Here is a 19,775-nt window from a genome sequence, read left to right as displayed (position 1 = left end):
TTCGCCCAGCCCCTGGCTCATTGTGCTCGCCTCACGCCGGCCCAAGATGGCGGCGGCGCTGGAGACCCGGGGGCTGTAACTACAAAAGAGCCAGCGAGCCAGCTAGGGAGGGAGCGAGGGAGGGTGGGAGAGAGCGAGTCTGCGGCCACGCCGCCGCCTCCGCCGGTCGTGACTCCCGGGCCTCCGCCTCCCTCTGCCCCCGCTCGCGCCCCTCCTCCCTCGTTGCCTGCCCGCCCCCAGTCGCCCTCCCTCGGCCAACCGTCCCCGCGGTCGCCCGCCCGCCCGCCCGCCGGCCCCGCTGCGCCCGCCCCGCGCCCGCGCCCACTAGTATGGTGCAGCGGCGGCCGCGCTCGCGATCATGGGTGAGAAGCTGGAACTGAGGCTGAAGTCGCCCGTGGGAGCCGAGCCCGCCGTGTACCCGTGGCCCCTGCCGGTCTATGTGAGTATCCGCGCCCCGGCCCCGCTGTGCCCTGCGTGTGCGTGTGCGAGCGTGCCCCTCGCCCGACCCCGCGGGGCTGGGAGTGTGCGTGTGCCCCGGCCCCGCCGGGCCCTGCGTGTGGACCTGTGCCCCCCAGCCCTTGGGCTCCTTCCTCCCCAACGATCTGCGTCCTCAAGCGCCCGGGCTCCGGGGCTGCCCCTTCGCTTTCTCCGAGCCCCCCACCACAACCCCAGACAACCCGCTCCCCAAACTTAGCGGCTCCTGCCAAACCCCTGCCCTGGGCTACCTTGCTTGTACCCCGCGGCGAGCCTCCCGCCCCTCAACCCCCCGCCCTTTGCTTCCAAACTCCCCTTGTGCCCCCTCACCTTTCCAGGCTCCTGCCAAGCCCCTTGCTTGGGCTACCACCCTCACGCCCTTCAGCACCCTCTCTCCGGTCCGCCACCCCAGCCCCCTCCCCAAACAAAACTTCTGGCCATACCACTTGGCTCGCGGTACCGCTCTCAGAAGGCTCCGTAAACCCCTTCGATTCAATTGAATCAGTCAATCAATCAATCAGTAAACATTTAAGTGCCTACTGTGGGTCAGGTAGTGTGTGCTAAGTCAGCCTTCTTGGTTGACCTCTTTTAGCTCCCACTCTTTAATTGCTCGTTTATCAAGCCCCTTTCAGTTCGGTACATTTCCCCTCCTGAATTCCTCCCCCCCCAAACCCTTAGGCTCCTGGTAAGTCCTTTACGGGGTTACCACCCTTTTGCCCCTTTGGATTTTTCCTTAATTCCATACATGTTTCTCCCCACCCTTGGCTGTATCTCTGCACTCCTTTTCTTCCCAAGCCCTCTCTTGCTGTGTTTACCTGCTTCGGCCCCCCGCCCCCCCAATTCCCTAGACACTCATCGGTTTCTGCCTTGTCCCAGGCACCCCCCCCATTCTCCCCCTGCACGTCTTCCACGCCCAGAACATTTACCACCCACCCACCCCTTCCCTTCCTCTCCCAGTCCAAAATAACCCACACTAATTCCAAACTCCCCTTCTACAACCTCCAGTCTAATCTAGGCAGGTCTCTCTCAGCCTTGCCTCTCCCCGCTCTTCCCCTGCCCCGTTTTTTTGTTGGTGGGGGTTACTTGGATATCTGGCTAGCCCTCTCTGCTGTATATAATGAGGGTGGAGGTGGGTGGTAAGTGACTGAGGGCATCACACTTTCTCATCAATCACACGAAGTACTCAGGAACCAAGGCAGCCTGTGAAATTGGGCAGTTGAAGTTATTTTTATAATTTTCCCCCCTGGTTTTCTGCTCCTCCTCTCTTCCCCCTCCCCTTCAGTCATGTGGGCATGATTCCTTTTTAAAAAAGAAAAATGCAGAAGCAATAGGGGAATTTGGTTTCTAAAATGGCTCATCGGTCTTGACAGTTAAGCAAAGGGTTGGGGAGGAGGAGGGAAAGAAGACTGACTAATGAAAGGGGGAAAAGTTAAAAAAAATTTTTTCCTCGAAGAGCTCACAGATTTCTACAGCTGAAATGTAGGTTTCTGAAACTTTCTCAGATGATGCATTTGTGTCAACGGAGGTCAGTGTTCAGAGAAGTTGGCTCATGGGGGCAGTCAATCCATCATTGCACACCTCTTAAGTGTTTTTCTCCTGCCCCCGTTTTCTTCGGAAATAGAACAGTGTTTATGCATGAGACTTTTTCCCCCCAATGTCTGTTCTACCTACCTGTATTTCTGTTTAATATTAATTATATAGAAACTCAATTTTATCTTCTGCTTGAGTGGATTTAAGATGGTTCTTGTTTTTAATCTGTTGTATTATAGCTTACAGGCACCTCAGATTGTTCTGTAGGGTAAACAGCCTTTCTCCCCTCATTTTTTTTTAATTTTAGTACAGATTTGTGTTGTCTCCTTATGAATTATAGAACTGTTTAATGACTTCTCCCACTCCCACCCCCCACGACAGCATTTATGTTTAAACTAGAAAAGCCTGAGTGGAAATTTACAAATGGCTCACACATTTGATAAAACTCATTACCATTGTTGGTACAACACTCCTCAACCCTTGAGAATGGAAATGTTTCTTTATGTTTCTTACTCTACAGGTTGAATTGAGCATATTGTAGAAAGAAAATAAAAATATCAACAAATGATGTCTATTTTGGTGACACTTTACTTTGAAACTCGTGGGTGGGGGGCAGTAGGGTAGAGATGGCTGGTGGAATCAAACTTGCTGGAGCTTGGTCTGACAAGATCCGTGATAGGCCGTTCCTCTTTTAGGATTGATGAATTTATATATGTGTATGAATCATTGGAAACATCCTGCTTTGGGGATGTGTAGAAATGGCTAACACTTGCCTTTGGCTCAAGGTTCTTGGGTGCCTAATTCTGTGCAACTCTGGTTTCCCAAAGCCCTGCCTATATATACCAGGACTTTCTGTTTTTGGTCATCCTGTTTCCAGAGAGATGTTGAGCCTTCCAGCACTCAAGCGGTTAATGCAGCTTTTCCTGTAGGGCAGCTCAGGGTGTGTTTGGGTCTGTGTATGCAGTATAGACAGAGGGGGAGGGGAAATCTTTCAGTTGATGGTGTAATAAGAAAAGCTTTTTTAACTTTGTCACCTAATCGTATTAGATTATAGACAAATATTCCCTGGGAAATAGTACTAGTTACATTCAGGTGCATACTAATTGTGGTTAATTGCCTTTTTATAAAGACAAAATAGGTGATATTTTTAAACCTAGGAGATTTTCATGCCGTTCTTTGCATTTCTCTTTGAGATTTTTTTTTTTTAAGAAACATCCTTTTATTTGGATGAATTTGCCTTGCCGGGTTGCATTTTTACAGAAATGAGATGTCATCTGGAGACAGTGGCATATTTTCTTTTCAGCAGCTTGGTTGAAGAGACCATATGCCTTTTTTTATGTTGTGAGGGGAAAAAGGTATTTGCAACCTAACTGTGTGGTGCAGTCCATGATTTTTTTGGCTTCTTGGGTTAGGAAGAACTGTTTGAACCTTGCAGTCCTCTAGCTTTCTAATCTTGGGCTGTCCTGAACTACAGACTTTTTCCCTCCCTGGCCCAGGCTTCATTTGGCAGGAGTGGGGGACGTGTGTGTTGCCCGTCCATCCAGAGCTGTTTGACGTCAGCAGAACATTTCTTAGTTTCACTGCACATTTCCCTTTGGGTTCCTGGGTGGTAGGAGGACAGAGGCAGGTTCAGGAGACGGTAGTTAACAAGCCATAGTCCAAAGTGGCACCTTTGAAATTCTTTTAGGCTTACCTATTCCATTTTGGGTAACTGCTTTTAAGGACTGAAACATTTTGAAAGGAAAATGGGTGATCTTTCTCTTATAGAAAAATATATTTTTGTGAATAGTAATCTCATGAAATTCTTATTTTCTGAGTACCAAAGGGGAGAAAATGAGTGATTCTTGAAATGTTATGGAATTACTCCTTTGAATTAAAGTTGAAGTGATTTAGCACATTTTATTTTTTAGGAGCAAACAAAACATGGCTCTCCCTATTTGGATTTAGGTATAGCGTTGCTACTAATTTGTGTAGCAAGTTAGTGGCTTTAGGCAAGTCTTTTCAAGGACCCAGTTTCCTCATGTCTTGTAAAGTCCGAGGGCTGGACTTGGTGGACTTTCCTTGATGGATTCTTCCCTTTCTCATTCCAAACTCTGAACAGATTCCTCCATAGAAAATGGAAGGTTCAGTTAATAGGAAGTAAATACAAAAAAGTTTTTCTCACATTAAGTGGATAGTCACATTTCATCAACAATTTACCTTGCTATTCTTTAGGCTGTTGCATCCTTTTTTTTTTTGAGCAGTATTAGAGCAGCCTCCAAGATAGGAGCTCTAACCTATTTAAATCAACTCTTTCTGTTTAGCTCACGTACATATGCTTGTCAGGGCTTGGAAAGAACCTAAGAAGATGATGTGAAACATATATTTCCCTTCAAGACTAATTAAGGCTGTGGGAGGGGATGCAAGGGTGTTTCAGATATAGCCTCCCACTGGCTTATATACAAAACTGAAAGTATGACTTTTTTCCCCGCCTTCTGCTTCCTTCAAAGGGAAAGGCCATGATTTTCTAATGAATACATGGTGAGCAGTTGTGTCCTTACCGTGCTGTGTTGAATAGAGCATGGTGAGTAATCTCTCCCTGTGACTCAGAAAATATTTTCTGATGCTGACCTCCATTTTTATGAGTGCCCTTCTTAATCAGAGCTCAAATGGGTTTACTCTTACTGAAGTACAAATTAACTCTTTGGCTTCCTTTGGTGGACAATAAGTTTAAAGAAGGAAAACTAAATCATGAAAATTGGGGTTTAGAAGTTGGTGTCACAATTTGGATTGAAACTTTTTGTGGTCTTTATACAATTTAAATATGACATGCCCCAAATATAGTGCTTTCAAGGACCAGATGATAAAATTCTAGGCTACTCAACCAATAAACATTCATTAAGCAGGTGGGAGCTTGGGACAGGATGAGTAGGTTTGAGAATCATTAACACGGGGATGGTAATTAAATCCGGGGGAGCTGATGTGTTGAATGCAGTAAGGCAGGTTTAGTGGGAAGAGAACCCTGGCCCAGGGTTTGAGTCCCTTTCCTGCCCCTATGTTGTCATGTGACCTTTAGGTAAGTCATTTGGCCCTCTGGACTTCGGTTTCCTCATTTTAAGAACAAATGGGCATTGGACTAGGTCAACACTAACTTTCAGTCTCTACCTACTGAACAGGTTCTTGCCCTCAGCCTTTTCTTAAGACATAATTATCCAGTTCTTCTCCTTTTAAGGTATGTCTAGCTCTCTAGTTTTGAAAGCCAAACAAACCACTACTTGTCTCCACCCCTGCTTTATCTGATGTACTTTTTCTTTTCTCATTCATAGCTGAACTGCCTGAAAGGTGTACTCTATGCTTTTCCTCCCCCCCAGAATTTTTGAGTTGGAAAGGACTTTTCATGATCATCGTGTCTAGCCCATACCTGAAAAAGAATCCTCACTGGCTATCAAGAAATGGTCATCTGGCCTGTGTTTGAATGCCTCCAGGGAGCAGGCACTGACTCTCCCCCTGGTCTGCCCATTCCACTCTTGGAAATGTTTAAGTATTTGGAGCCTAAATTAACCGTCTTGCAGCTTAGACTCCTTGTTCTTATTTCTGCACCCATTGGGGTGAGTCAGATTCTTCTTCCACAAGAAAGATGTTAGCCCTGCTTCACCTCTTCTTCTTGGTAAACATTCCCTGATGGTTCAAATTATTCTCATGCTGGTGGACTCCAGGCCTTTCCCTTGCTGGTTACCTCTCCTGGTTGTTATTATCTCTTACAAGGTGCCAGGGACTGTCACTTCCTCATTGCTGGCAGCAGGGCCCCTTTGGTAAATTGCGTTTACTTATTTGGCTGCTGTATCACCTCATGCTGCTCCAGCACAAGCAAGGGTTTTGCAGTCTGCTGAAGCCCCAGAACTGTCTCACCAGGCCTTGCTTGGAAACTGCTCATGCCAGAGTGACCAGTGGCTTCCTGTTAAATACAGTAGCACTATCTCTTTTAATTTTGCTGCACCTCTTTGCTGCCTCTGTCACTAAAGGCTTCTGGGTTTTAAGAAAGAGATATCCCTTTTGACTTCAATGACACCTGCTTCAGTTTTTCCTCTGAGGAGCCCTTCTTGTCTTTCCCATTCACCATGCTCTGTTTTTGGTCTTTATCTGCCATCTCTGAAGTCCTGTCCACTTACATGGTACATATAGTTTGTTATCTCTAAGTGAATGAAACCCAAATTTTCACTTCTAGCCTTTGTTTGTAGTACATCTTTGTCAAGTCTTTAAAACAAGACTTGCCTAAAAATGAACTCGTTGGCTTGTCCTGGATTCCCCATGTGGCTTGCCTTTCCTGAATCTCTCAGATAACTGACCTACTGCCTCATGAATGATTTCTTGTACTAGCCCTTCTTGCCACTAGCCTCTGTAAGTATTCTTCTTGTTAGGGATCCCTTATTCTAGCTGACCAGTATGTGCAACTGCTTTCATGTGCCTATCAAATCAAGGTAACCCATCTTTAATTGCATGAAGAGGCTAATTGGAGGCATTAGGTGATTACTTAGACGTAACTTTTGCTTGAAGCAACTGGAATATTATTATTATTATTATTATTATTATTATTATTATTATTATTATTATTATTATTATTATTATTTGCTAGGCAATGGGGTGAAGTGACTTGCCCAGGGTCATACAGCTAGCAGGCCTCAAGTGTCTGAGGCCAGATTTGAACTCAGGTTCTCTTGACTCCAGGGCCGGTGCTCTACCCACTTCAACACCTAGCTGCCCCAACAACTGGAATACTGCTGCCGTGAGCTTGCCTCCCCATATCAACCCTCTACAATCTCCAAACACCCTGACATTTAACCTCATCCCTTCCTCTTCTTACTGGGCTTTCAGAGGAGGTGGCCCTTTTCCTCACCAAGGTATCTGTGTACCAGAGGTTATTTTCCCTGGGATCCATGAGGTATTAAAATTTTTTTTTGACAACTCTTTCAATATAATTTTTAAAAACAATCCTTTATATTTTATGGTATGCATTTAAAAACATTCTGTGGGAGGATTCAGAGCCTTCACCAGTGGATGGAAAGTCCATGAAAACAAAAGCTTCAGAAAGTGCTCTCAATGGACCATCGGATGCCCTCCCATATAATCAGAGGGTGGAAGGTAAGATTTAGAGGCAAGTACATGGAGGAAGGTGAAGGTAGGAAGGAGCCAGGTTACCTTGAAGTTTTGTTGTGATTTTATTTGTAAAGTGCTTAGCACCCTGCTTTGGGTATAGTAAGTGTTTAATCAGTGCTTATTCCATGCCAAACAGAATTCACGTTTTATCTTAGAATAGGGAGACACTGTAGCTTGCTGAGCAGAGAGATGACAGGTTAGACGTGTTTTAGGAGAACCACTTTGGCAGCTGCATGTAGATGATTGGAGGGGGTAACCAACTTGAGACCGGAGGACTAGTTAGGCTGGTTAACAGGTTAGGAGGCCTGTGAGTAGAGAGGAGGGGACAGACTAGACATGGATGAAGATAGAAATGAGACTTTCACAGTGGATTGGATAAGTGGTGTGAGAATGAGGAATGGGGTGGGGGTGGGGTCTGTGTGGTGGTGCTCTTGAAAGTTGGGAGGAAAGAAGAATTTTGTTTTGACTCTTTCATTTTAACAAGTCCAGGGTTCTGTCTGTGCTGGACACTAGGAGTATGTGATTCAGTATGGGTAGTGCCTTCCTCCAGGGAGTTCGCTTCTAGGAGTCTTACTACATGTATGTACCCAGAAGAGGTATAATTGTTTTTGTCGTCATATTTTTTGGCTGACAATGGATTAAGTGACTTGCCCAGGCTCACACAGCTAGTAAGTATCAAGTGTGCGAGAGAGAAGAGGTGTCATTGGAGATAGAAGGCAATAGAGGCAAAGAAGACATCTAGACAAAAGGCTCTGAGGGAAAAATGAAGCTGAGGATGGTTTCAGCTGAGAGATTAAGGAAGGGTTATTCTGGGAGAGGTGGCCCCTGAGTGGAACTTTGAAGTAAGAGGATTTTGATAGAGGTGGGAGAAGGTTCTGAGGCTTTGAGGGTCTGCCAGAATGTGCAGGGGTCAGGTAGCAGCTAGGAGCCCTGATGGGCAGAAATGCAGATTCATGGGAAATTAGGCTGCAAAGGTAGGCTGGAGCAAGGTTGTGTTAGGGCCCAGAGGAGTGGTACAGACCCACAGGTTTCTGAAGGAGGAGTGGTATGGCCAGACCTGTTTGGGAAAATGTTTCTAGGATGGAGAGATTCCTTTGGCATATATGCCTAATAGAAGGTGATCGCTCTCCATCCTACCTATCAGAATTCTAGGGCTCAGATCAGGCTCTCTCTCTCTTAAAACATGGTGGCGTGGATAAGCCTGACTGACCTGCACAGTACAATGAAACTGTTTTCCTTTGTTTTGAACAATATGCTTCTATTAATTCAGCCTAATTTTAGGGTGTTTTTTTTTAGCCTAGTTTGTGGTCAGTTGGCTCAAAATGAGCAGACAGTGGTACTGCTACTTAATTAGTCGAATGCATCCCAGTTCTCAGGTTCTTTTTCCTATTATGATTTTCTTTATAATCTTTTATGTATTTGAGGGAGATCAATCCTTTCTCCAATCTTAGAGATTTCATATTTGTCAGCTATTGGAAAGGTCTCAAATATGGTTTTGCAAACATTTCCTCATGCACCAGTTTTCTTCAGAGCATGATTTTTATAGTTCCCCCCCCCCCCCTTTTATCATTTGCTTCAAGTGGCTACACAGAGGAGAGTTTGGTACAACCAAAGGAGAAAGTGTCCTATTGCAGCAGGGAGTAGTTGCTATCTGTTAGCAGCCTTTGGCTGCATTGAGCTGTGGAGATGATTCACTGCGAAGTTGTTTTTCTCACTGAGGCCTCTTCTCTGAGCAAAAAACATTCCATGGGAGGCAGAGTGAATCATAGATATCAATGATAGAAAGCACTTATTGGATCATTGACTCATCTCCCTGTCTGAGTAGAATTAATTGAAGCCGAGTCAACTTTTTTTGTCCTGTTGAATTTCTATCTCTAGCCCACTTGGTGATTAAACTGTTGAACTATTTTTTGAGTTGGCATGACTCACATTTCTGCATGCTCACAAACATGATATGATAAATTCCATCATTGGAATGTTTTTTTTCTCTAACTGCAGTTGAAAAAATTTCAAATTCAATAAATCAATGGATATCTTTGAGTGTGTTATTAAAGCAACTGCTTAAAATTATGGCCTATTGGCTAGAAAAATCCCTTTTCCAAGGTAGAGGTCTTAAATATTGTTAGACTCCAAGGAAAGTGAATGACTTTTTTTTTTTAAACAGGCAGATGTATATTGCTAATCCCTAGATGGAGATAGTGTTAAGGAGATTGGGGGTAGAAGAATTGAATTGAGGTCCTGGCTGAGGCTGTAGGGACCTGAGTCTAGGAGTATACATCGAGACTGATAAGTGGACTGAGGATAGTAGGCTAGATAATGAGAGGACCTATAAGGGCGGGAAAAACAGCCAGACCGAGAGAGCTAGAAGTGTAATCAGAGACTAGGAGTAGGGCCTTCGTTTCACTGGATAGAAGAGAGAAAAAAAACCACATTTTTAGGTTAGGTTTATCAGGAGGGGTCCATAAAGTCAAGATGAAAAGGGATCTCTTTGAGAGACCAAACAATTTTTTAAGAGAATTGAGGTGTGCCTGAAGAGGTGTTGAGAGGTATTGGGTAGTTCTTTAAAACCCTAGTAATGAAAACTGTTGGGTTATTTCTCAGCTGTGTGCTAATGATTCTCAAATCTACCTTTTCCTGACCCAGTCTCTCTGCTGACCTCCAATCTCCAACTGACTTTCAGACATCTTTGTAGACATCTAGACATCACTCAGTGTCCAATAGACACCCCCCCCCCATTGTAGTGGGGCAACACCATCTTTCCAGTCCATCAGGCTTGCAACATAAGTCATCCTGGATTCCTCACTATCTCTCACCCCTCTATGCCTATTTCCAAGCTGTTGCCAAGGCCTGTTGATTTTACCTGTACAGTATTTCTCAAACACCCCTTTCTTTCCTCTGACACTACCCTGCCTTTAGTTCAGACCCGTATCACCTCATACGTGGACTACTGCAGTACCTTTGTGTGTGTGTGTGTGTGTGTGTGTGTGTGTGTGTGTGTGTGTGTGTGGAGGGGGGAGAGGGGACTGGGGGGGGCGTCCTTCCTGCCTCAAGTCTCTCCCCACTCCTATCTATCTATTCAGTCACTAAAGTGATTTTCCCACTGTGTCACCTCCCCCTGCTCAACAATTCCAGTGGCTTCTTTTGCTTCCAGGATCAAATCCATAGTGCTCTGTTTTGGCATTCAAAGCCCTTCTTACCTTAGGGGAGGCCCCCTCCTAGGTCTTCTTACACTTTACCAAGGAATGAAAAAGACACTTCATCTGCCTGTCTGTCCCCCATGCCTGGAAGTTCTCCCTCTTTTACCTGGGCTGCTGACCTTGCTGGCTTCCCTTCAGCCCCAACTAAAATCCCACTTTGTACAGGAAGCCTTCCCCAACTTCTCGTAATTCCAGTGGCTTCCCTCTGTTGATTATTTCCTGTTCTCCTGTGTATAGCTTGCTTTGTGTATATAGTTTGTTGTGTGTTCCCCCTCAGATTGTGAAGCTCTTTGAGGTGAGGAGCTTTTTCCTCTTTTTGTATTAGCTGTGCTTAGCACAGTCCTGGCACATCGTAAGTCTTTAATGTGTAGGTTATGCCTAGAAATTATTGCATAGGAGAGAATTTACTTGTTTGCTTAAGTTTGGTGTGTAACGGAAGTGATCAGGTGAATGGAAGAGAAGCCAGGGGTATTTGTAGGGGAACTCAAGAGAGTGGTGTTCCCTTCAGAAAAAAAAAATCAGCTCTTTTTTCATTGGAACAAGTGGAAGCAGTGAAAAGGGACCTCACAGACAGAAACTTGGAGGTGGAGATTATTTTGATTTTTTAGAAATTTCAAACTTGGACCTAAAATTTTAGAGCAGGGAAGGGATCTTCATTAGCCTGTCCAACTTGTTGTTCATTTTACAGATTGTCAAACTTTTGGACAGGACTCACTTATCTTGTTTTCCCCATTTAAAAATGGGAATACTAGGTTTGAGTCTCTTGTTTTTGTGAGAGAAACTGGTGTACTTGTTGAAATTCACTGAACAAATTTTAGTAGTGTTTTATAGACACCTTGAAGATAGTTCTCTTTGGATTGTGTTTTTCACGGAACATTGTACTTTTTGATGTCTTAAGACAAGATACTATAGTTATCTGCCAAAATCTAATGGGATGAAAGGATGTTGCTTAAACTGTGTTAATTTTTTAGCAGGGCTGGGGCGAGGAGGTATATCACACCCCCCCATCCTCCCCACTTAGCCGGCTTCTGGCTTATCCTCCAGTCGAGTGGCCCGATGAGGCGCAGGTGGCGTCCTTAGCATGAAGGTATAGTGGTTTGGCTGTGTCCCAGATGATGTTCCTGAAAGGACAGTTTAAACGTAGGGCCAAGGATGTGATGAACCCAGATACGATTGCTGCGTTGGCACCCTCCTTCTCTGGTCGTGGGGTCACCCTGCCAAACTGGGGGCAGCCAGTGCCATAGCAGAGATGCGTTGACAGACATTGGCCGTAACCCAGATTCAACTTGGGAGTTGTTCTCACTGAGCCTACAGTTTAGTTGAGGAGCCAAGGATGTAGCAAAGCCTGAATGGGAATCACCTTATGACCCTGTTATGTGGTTATGCATCTCCCCACCAGCTTGAGGGCGGCTAGGTAATGGCCATAGTTAAGCTGTGACTTAGCCCTTTCTGTGTCATTGGCTTCGTGTTTGAGAAATTTGGAATCAGATTTGGAATGTGAGCCTGGATGTGGCACTGCTGCATAGCTCTTTGCAGTTCTTGGCCATTTGGAATAGTTTGAGGTCCCATATTTAAGCAGTAGCCTGCCATCATTATTGGTGCCTGCTAAATTCAAGGAAGGACTTGGGAGCGTAATGGCTGCGTGTCTTTGGTAAACACTGCTGATACTTAGGAGGACATCAGAGCATTGCAGCTGTGGTACTCTGCAGCTAATGGACGGTCTCTCAGTTATTTGGCATAATTGGAAAATGAAGTATATTTAACCCAATTGAATTTTCCCAGATGGGGACAAGATGGGAACAATTCTCCTCTCCCCCTTCTGTTTTTTTGAGATTAACTTATAACTCTTAAGTGCCCACTGCCTGTGGAATGTTGCCGGCCTGGGGTGGGGGAGGGGTAGGAGAACATGGTTATAGAGAGTTCTCAGTTTGGAGACCAGGGACAGTATGGAATTCTGGCTCCGCTGAGTTACTTTGTGACTTTGGGTGAGTCACTTAACTTCACTGGAGTTGCAACACTAGGTGTTAAACTAAATGATTTCTGAGTTTTCATTTTATACACCAGCAATTTGTACAAAACTTAGATATTAACCCTGCAGTCAGCAATTAATAGGGGGTAAGATAGGAACATAGTTGGCATTCCTGACATTACAGAAGGGCACAAAACAGAGTTCTGTGAAACTTGAGGGGGAAGGAAGGTGGTTACCAACTGATAGGATTTGAAATAAAGTTTAAAGAGTAGGTAGGAATTCAGGAGGAGGGAGGGCTTCCCGGGTTTGGGGGACGATGTGTGTATTATATACTTCACTGCTTTCCTAAGAAGGAATCTGAACCTTTCTAGGGTGGTAGAATGGGCACGGACCTTGGTTTGATTTTCCCGTTCTATCATTGTGTGTGTGTGGGGTAGGGGGGAGGGTGACTGCTGCTATAGGGCTGATCATTTAACCTTTCTCATCTACAAATGGAGAGACTACTCAGGGATCCACATAGTTGGTTATTGGGGAAAGCCCCAAAGGTATAGAAACATGTGTTATTTGTTTTTTAAAACTGAAAACCATTGTTAGAAATGTTACTGTGTTATCTTGTGATAAGAGTGATGACATCAGTGGTTTCTAGGTGTGTGAGGTTATTTGACATTTTGAGTTTGAGAGGTCTGTTTTCATAGTCCTTCCTGAACCTGGTGTCACTGTGTCGTCTTCTTCTTTTTTAGGCAGCTGGTGTTAAGTGAGTTGCCCAGGGTTACACAGCTAGTCAGTGTCAAGTGTTTGGTCTGAAGTTGGATTTGAACTCAGGTCCTCCTTACCTCGGGGCTGGTGCTTTATCCACTGCACCACCTCACTGTCCCGTGTCTTCCTTTTAATATTGCCCTTCGATGTCTAATTTATGGGCTAAGTCGGGTAACTAGATTTGTTTGAATGGTATATAAAGTAAGAATCGGTGATTCTGAGGGACTTATTCCTACGAGGAGGAGAGTTCAAGTTTCTTACCTACTTAGAGGTCTCTTATTTTTACAAAGATATTTATTTTATTGTAAAGGTCCAGCAAATAAAACTATATGCATCCATTCAAGTTATACAGAAGACACATTTAAATCCTGGTTAAAACAATCTTCACAATAGCAGGGAATTAAATTGATGGGGCCAAATATCTTTAGGGAGAGATGTATCACTACTTATATTCTGCATGGTGGATTATCCACTCCTGTGCCCTGGGCAGGTTTAATACTTCTGCACACTTACACACCAAAGTAGGATGCTGGGGGTCAGTCACCACAGTGTCAGAGTTAGAACCTCAGATTCCCGAGACCTCTTATTCCGTTGTGTTTCCCATTTGAATGTGTTGCTTTTTTCTTGAGTTTATAATATGCACTTTTAAAGAATTCTATTATTGCCAGAATTTCCGACATAGCCTGTATCTGGGAAATGTAGGTTTATGGTTAATTAGAATACTCAGAATAGGATGTTTGGGTTAATTGAATTACATACAGGGTGTTCTAAAAGCCTCTGCAGTTTCAAGTTGTTAAAGTTTAAAATGGCACTGAGACATTGGGAACATCCTATTTTTAAAACCCTTATGGAAAATCTTTGTAAAATGTCATGGTCTACTTTCCTGCCTTACCAAGGCCAAAATGGTGGCCATATGACCCATCTGACTTTGGGCAGATTGTTTTAGTTTCTTCCTTTTGTAAAATATAGGGTTTTGGACACTGGGCTAGTTTGTGAGAGGCGGCTTAAAATCCTTTGACTGTGTCTGTCTCTTGATCATTTGTAAGTACCTCAGGGCTATAATTATAAAGGCTAGAGGGATTTTGTAATGAGCATCCACAGGCATGACGGGTGTAGGAATTTGGGTTCCACGCATCATCCTAGTGACCTCGGAGGCCGTTTGATTCCATCTCTGTCTGATGGTCCTCCCTACAACATTCCCCACAAAGGGTTCATCCCGCTTCTTCTTGAAGGACCTTAGTGGGGATACACCCATGTGTTTGTGCAGTATCTGAATTGTCAGGAACTTCTTCTCTGCCCCCCTTTACGTTTAGTAGCAATTTACATTATAGGAACCTAGCAGGGGACACCTCCCTCCCCCATTACTCCTCGCTCTGCGGACAAGGTCGGTCCCTTTTCTGTTGAAATCACGTGCCCTCTCCTTATTCTTCTCTGGGCTCCAGCCCTTGTGCCTTTAACCTCTGAGGGCATGACTTTTCCTATCATCATTGCCCTCCTGGATGTCCTTCATCTCTTAGTGTCCTTCTTAAAAAGAAAGGCTTTACAAAATTCTTTTGAGTTCTTTTTCCCCCTTAGAGAGGAAGTATAGTTTAGTGGAAAGAGTTGGCTTTGGGACTGAATCATTCATTAGTCTGTGTTCTTGGACAAGCCATTTAACTTTGGAGGCTTGTTTCCTCATCTGTAAAGTAGGGATAATATAACTTGTAATGCCTTACAAAGATCGTTGAGGAAAGTGTGTTTTGTGATTTTTTTTGGACCAGACTTGTGGTTTCCTGATTTACCTTTCATTTACACTGTAAATATTTTGTACCCCATTAGGAGGTGTCATTTTGCCCCCATTGTAATGTGGACTTGAAAGCAAGGGCCAGATCTTTACCTTTGCATTCCCAGCCTTAAGCGCAATGCCCACTACATACTAATTGCCTGATAAATGCTTATTGACCATTGTTCGACTGACTGAATCCTGGTGAAGAACTCCCTGTGCCAGTGCAGATCAGCACCTACTCTGCCACTTAGATAGTCTTGGAGAGTTGCCTGGCACCTAGAAGTTTAGTGACTTGCCCAGTGTCACATAGCTAGTGTGTTGTCAGAGAAACTTGAACCAGGGTTTTCATGATTCTATCCCTATGTCATGTTCCCTCTCCAAAAATTATTTAGTAAGAGTCAGTATGTCAGACAGCTGGGGATAAAAAGAAAAAAACTTTAGTAGTAGTCCCTGCCTTCAAGGAGCCAACATTTTATTAGAGGAGAGAAACATGTCCATCTTTTAGTATGTACAAAATGAAAGGCAAGGTTGGGGGAGTTGGCACTAACAGAAGGAAAAAAAGGCTCATGTGGAAGGTGGACCTTGAGCTCACTCTGCCGGGAAGCTAGGGATTGATTCTGTGAGATAAGGAGGTCTGGGGGATGCCAGAGTTCTGACTGGGAGATAGAGGAAGGGAGAACAGCGTGTGTCACGGCTGCCGATGAGGTTGAAGCCTGTATGTGAAGGGCTTTAAATGCCAGGAGCCTTTGGAGTTTGAATGTTGAAGTGACACTGAATACGTGACTTATACTTTGGCAAAATGACTTTTGCAGCTATTTTAAGAAGTCTCATTCCTTATGGTCAATTTTAGATGTCACAACTTTTTGTAAAAAACTTTTGTAAAACCTTTCCAGGAATGTTTTATCTGCATAATCTTCGGTGTTCATAGGATCATAGAGTGTTGAAGAAACTTTAAAGGTCACTCTCATTTTACATGAAGAACCTGAGACATAGAGAAGGTAGGGTAGGTAGGTCGTTTGTCTTAAGATCTGTCACATAGGTATTATGTGGGAGAACCCTAGGTATAGACCCAGGCCATGTCACTGAAAACCCTGCACTCTTTCCGCTCTGGTGTACTGCTTCACCCCCCCCCCCAAAAAAAAATCTCCTCTAGGCTCTTTGAAGGCAAAAGATTGTGATGGTTCTATTTTGGCTTTCTAGTGTCTAGCATGGTGTCTTGTACTCTAGCAGCTGAATACATTTTAGTTGAACTGAATTGAACTCTTTCATGTAAAATTCTAGTATGGAAAAGTTCTGGTTTTTTGTTTGTTTGTTTGTTTTTGTGAGCTAATTGGGGTTAAGTGAATTGCCCAGGGTCATACAGCTAGTAAGTGTCAAGTGTCTGAGTCTGTATTGCAACTCCGGTCTTCCTGACTCCAGGGCTGGTGCTCTGTCCACTGCATCACCTAGCTGCCCCAAGTTCTGATGTTGTTTTTTTTTTTTTTAACACCTTTCAAAGAACAATGAGTTTACCTATTTGATTACTCACATAGACACTGTGGTTTCTGGGTAATTCTGAAGTCAGAAAAGGGGCTCATTTTCCAACATTAGTTGATCATAGACCATATCATAAATTTCTTTTATGTTTACATCATTGTCATTGTTTATGTTGTTTTCTTGGTTCTGCTTACTTCATTTTGCATCAATTAATATCTTCCTGTACTTCTGGTTTTTGTTTTGTTTTGTTTTTTTGGTTAGGCAGTGGGGTTAAGTGACTTGCCCAGGGTCACACAGTTAGTGTTATGTGTCTGAGGCCTAATTTGAACTCAGGTGCATCTGAATCTAGGGCAGGTGCTCTATCCATGCCACCTAGCCACCCCATGTGAAGAGTTTTAAAAGGCAAACCAACGAGTTGGTCTTTGATTCTATTGGCTGCAAGGATCCCATGGAGCTTCTTGGGCAGGGGAGTGACATCCTTAGGCTCAGGCTCTAGGGCAGTTATGCCTATCATGGATTGGAGAGGTGACTGACTATAGGGAGATAAGTAAGAGAAGTTCAAAATTTTTTTTCAATAATATTTTTTTCCCAATTACATTGTCAAAACTACTTGAACATTCATTTAAAAAAAATTTGAGTTCCAAATTCACTCCCCTCTGCCCTCCCTGATGTGGCAAGCAAATTGCTACAGGTTTATATGTGCAATCATGCAAAACGTTTTTCCATACAAGTTATGTTGTGAAAGAAAACATAGACGCACCTCCCCCCAAAAAAAATTAAAAAAATTGTAAAGTAGTATGCTTTGATCTGCATTCAGACTCCATCAGTTCTTTATCTGGAGGTGGATAGCATTTTTCATCATGAGTCCTTTGGAATTGTCATGGATCATTGTATTGCTGAGAAAACCTTAAGTCATTCACAGCTGATCATTGTACAATGTTGCTGTTACTGTGTACAGTGTTCTCCTGGTTCTGCTTACTTCACTTACTAGTTTATATTTATCTTGAGAGTCTAGAACTGGGACGGTTATAGTGTGAATAAATTGGAGAAGGATGGATAGGTGAGATAGAGGTAGAATTGACAAGATGTGGCAGCTGAACAAGAGCAGTGAATGGTTGACAGGTTGCAGACCAGGTGACTGAAAAGGATGTTGGTGGTGGCCTGGCAGTGGGATGTTAATGGATGTGGATGTGTGTGTAGAGGCTCATGACATTTTGCTATATTTGCGTATCCAATTACGATCATTTTTCTCAAGTGTTCTTATGTGTGCTCTGACTTTGACTTGGACTATGGTTCAGCATTCTGAGAGATGCACTCATTTCATCCTGAAAGCTGATGGTTTATGTTACCAAACATGTTGAAGTTAGACTGGGTGATATTCCAAATGAACAGGCTACCTTGGAGGTTTTCTCAGAAATATTTCTGGTCTTTTGTGTTGATGGTCATGTGATAGAGAATTTTTTTTTTGAATTTTGATAGGATTCCCAAGAAAGCACTTTTTAGTGCCTTTTTATTATGTAATTTACAAACTTCTTTTCAGAATGCTAGAATCAATTCACAGCTCCACTAACAAAGAGTTAGGGTATTCATGTTTATTTTACATAACCTCAGCAAATTGAGCTGGATGTGAGAGGTTGTATTCATCCACATTTCTCTTATTAATTATTTGAAGCATTCTTTCACATGTTTGTTAGTAGTTGGTAAATTTTTTTTTTTTTAAGAAATGATTGTTCACATTATTTGACCACTGAGAAAAGGATTGACATTTTGTGTTAGTTGCCTACATTTTGGATATCAAACCCGTATCAGGTATTTGATACAAATATTTGTCCCAGGCTTCCTTATGCAAAAGCCTTTCAACTGGGGAATCAGAATTATCTGTTTTATCTTGTCATTGCTCCATTCTTTTAAACTTTAAGGATTCACCCCTTATCTACAGCTATGAAAAGTGTATGATAGACATCTACCGTTTTCTGGCCAAATTTAACGGACTGTTTATTTTTCATCCTTGATCTCTCTCTGTAGCCTGTGACACCGCCAGTCACCTACTTCTTGTTATCGTCTTCTCCTGGTTCTCCTCCCTGTCTGACATCTCAGTCACCTTTGCTGGATTTTCATTTAGGTTGAGTTTACTAACCTTGAGTGTCCCCAAGGCACTGTTTTGGAACCTCGTTTCTTTTCCTTCTTTACTGTTACCCGTGGTAATCTCAATCAGTTCTCATGGGTTTAGTTATCATCTCTTTGCAGATTATTCTTAGGTCGATTTATCCAACCCTGACCTCTCAACTGACCTCTCATATTGTGTTTCCAGCTGCCCAGTGGACATCTTGAACTCTGGTTCCGTTGCAGTCTAGGTGTGCTAAGAACTCTGAAATGACTGGGGAGAGGCACGGATCTGCCTTGAATGAATTTGACCGCTGAAGTTCAGAGACAAGGTTTATTGTGTTGCCTGTAGAAATGGGCTAGATTTTAAGAATCTGAGCAATTTAGTGGGGGCAAGATGGACACTTTTATATTTAAGACTGTGGGAAGATCTGGATGGGATTAAGGAGTGGCCTGGGGTGGGGCCGCAATGAGAGAGGTGTTAAAAGGATTATTGACTGGGAAAGGCCAGGTGCCTCAGGCAAAAGCTAGAGATCTGGGTTCTGGGGCTTTGGGGGTCCAGGTTCCAAAGACACGGTCTTTTCCTTTTAGGGGTGTAGTGCAAATCCCATCCCCATCAGTTCCTGTAGACATGTTCAAAATGGAACTCATTATCTACCTTTCCCCTCTTTCTGATTGTCATATTATAATAATTGTGGCTACCACTATCCTTCTGGTCACCCGGGCTTGCAACCTGGGTGTCATCCTCAGCTCTTCCCTCTTATACCCTCTATCCAGTCTGTTTGCATGGCCTGTCAATCTTACCTTCACTCCTGACACTGCCACCACTAGATGCAGGTTCTTATCGTTTCACACCTGGACTACTACTGCAGCAGCCTTCGGAGTAATCTCCCTGTGTCAGGTCTCTTCCCTGCTCCAGTCTGTTCTCCATTTAGCCACCAAAGTGATCAGCAAAACGAAGGTCTGACCTTGTCAGGGCTCCCCCCCCCCCAACTCAGTGAGCTCTGTCAGCTTCCTGTCACCTCCAGAAACAAACAGCATAGTCTCTGGTGTTCAGAGCCCTTCTGTAACTTCGTTCTTCCACTTTACTTCCTCCACGTACCCTGTGGGGCTGTGACACCGGTCTTCTTATGCGCTTTTCACATATGCTGTTCCCAAGGCTGTGCGTTCATTGGCTGCCTCTCGCGTCTAGGAGGCTTTCTTGACTCCCCTCTACTGGCTTCCTTCAGGTTTCAGCTAAAGCCCCACCTTCTGAAGGAAAGCCTTCCCAGTCCTCCTCTTAGATTATCTGCAGTTCATCCTGTCTGTATCTTGTTTGTGTATAGTTGTTCCTGTGTTGTCTGCCTCATTGAACTCCTCCTTGAGGTCAGAG

General features: G+C 43.8%; 1 protein-coding gene across 5 annotated transcripts in view; it reads left to right on the top strand.

The window, feature by feature from the left end:
- Positions 1–22: 22 nt before the first annotated feature.
- The window catches only part of DOT1L (DOT1 like histone lysine methyltransferase), a 114,989-nt gene continuing 95,236 nt past the window's right edge, over positions 23–19,775 (top strand). For 4 of the 5 annotated variants that reach the window (XM_021009100.2, XM_021009103.2, XM_021009102.2 and 1 more), the window contains exon 1: positions 23–439. In XM_021009100.2, the coding sequence (XP_020864759.1) occupies positions 359–439 (81 nt within the window). In that variant the 5' untranslated portion in view covers positions 23–358. The remainder of the gene's footprint in view (positions 440–19,775) is intronic. The other variant, XM_021009104.2, reaches the window with a different exon arrangement.

This window comes from Phascolarctos cinereus, unplaced genomic scaffold, assembly GCF_003287225.1.
Source record: "Phascolarctos cinereus isolate Bilbo 61053 unplaced genomic scaffold, phaCin_HiC Scaffold_4;HRSCAF=312, whole genome shotgun sequence".
Lineage (NCBI taxonomy): Eukaryota > Metazoa > Chordata > Mammalia > Diprotodontia > Phascolarctidae > Phascolarctos > Phascolarctos cinereus.
Note: the sequence above shows the minus strand (reverse complement) of the source record. Positions and strands in the feature narration are given on the sequence as shown.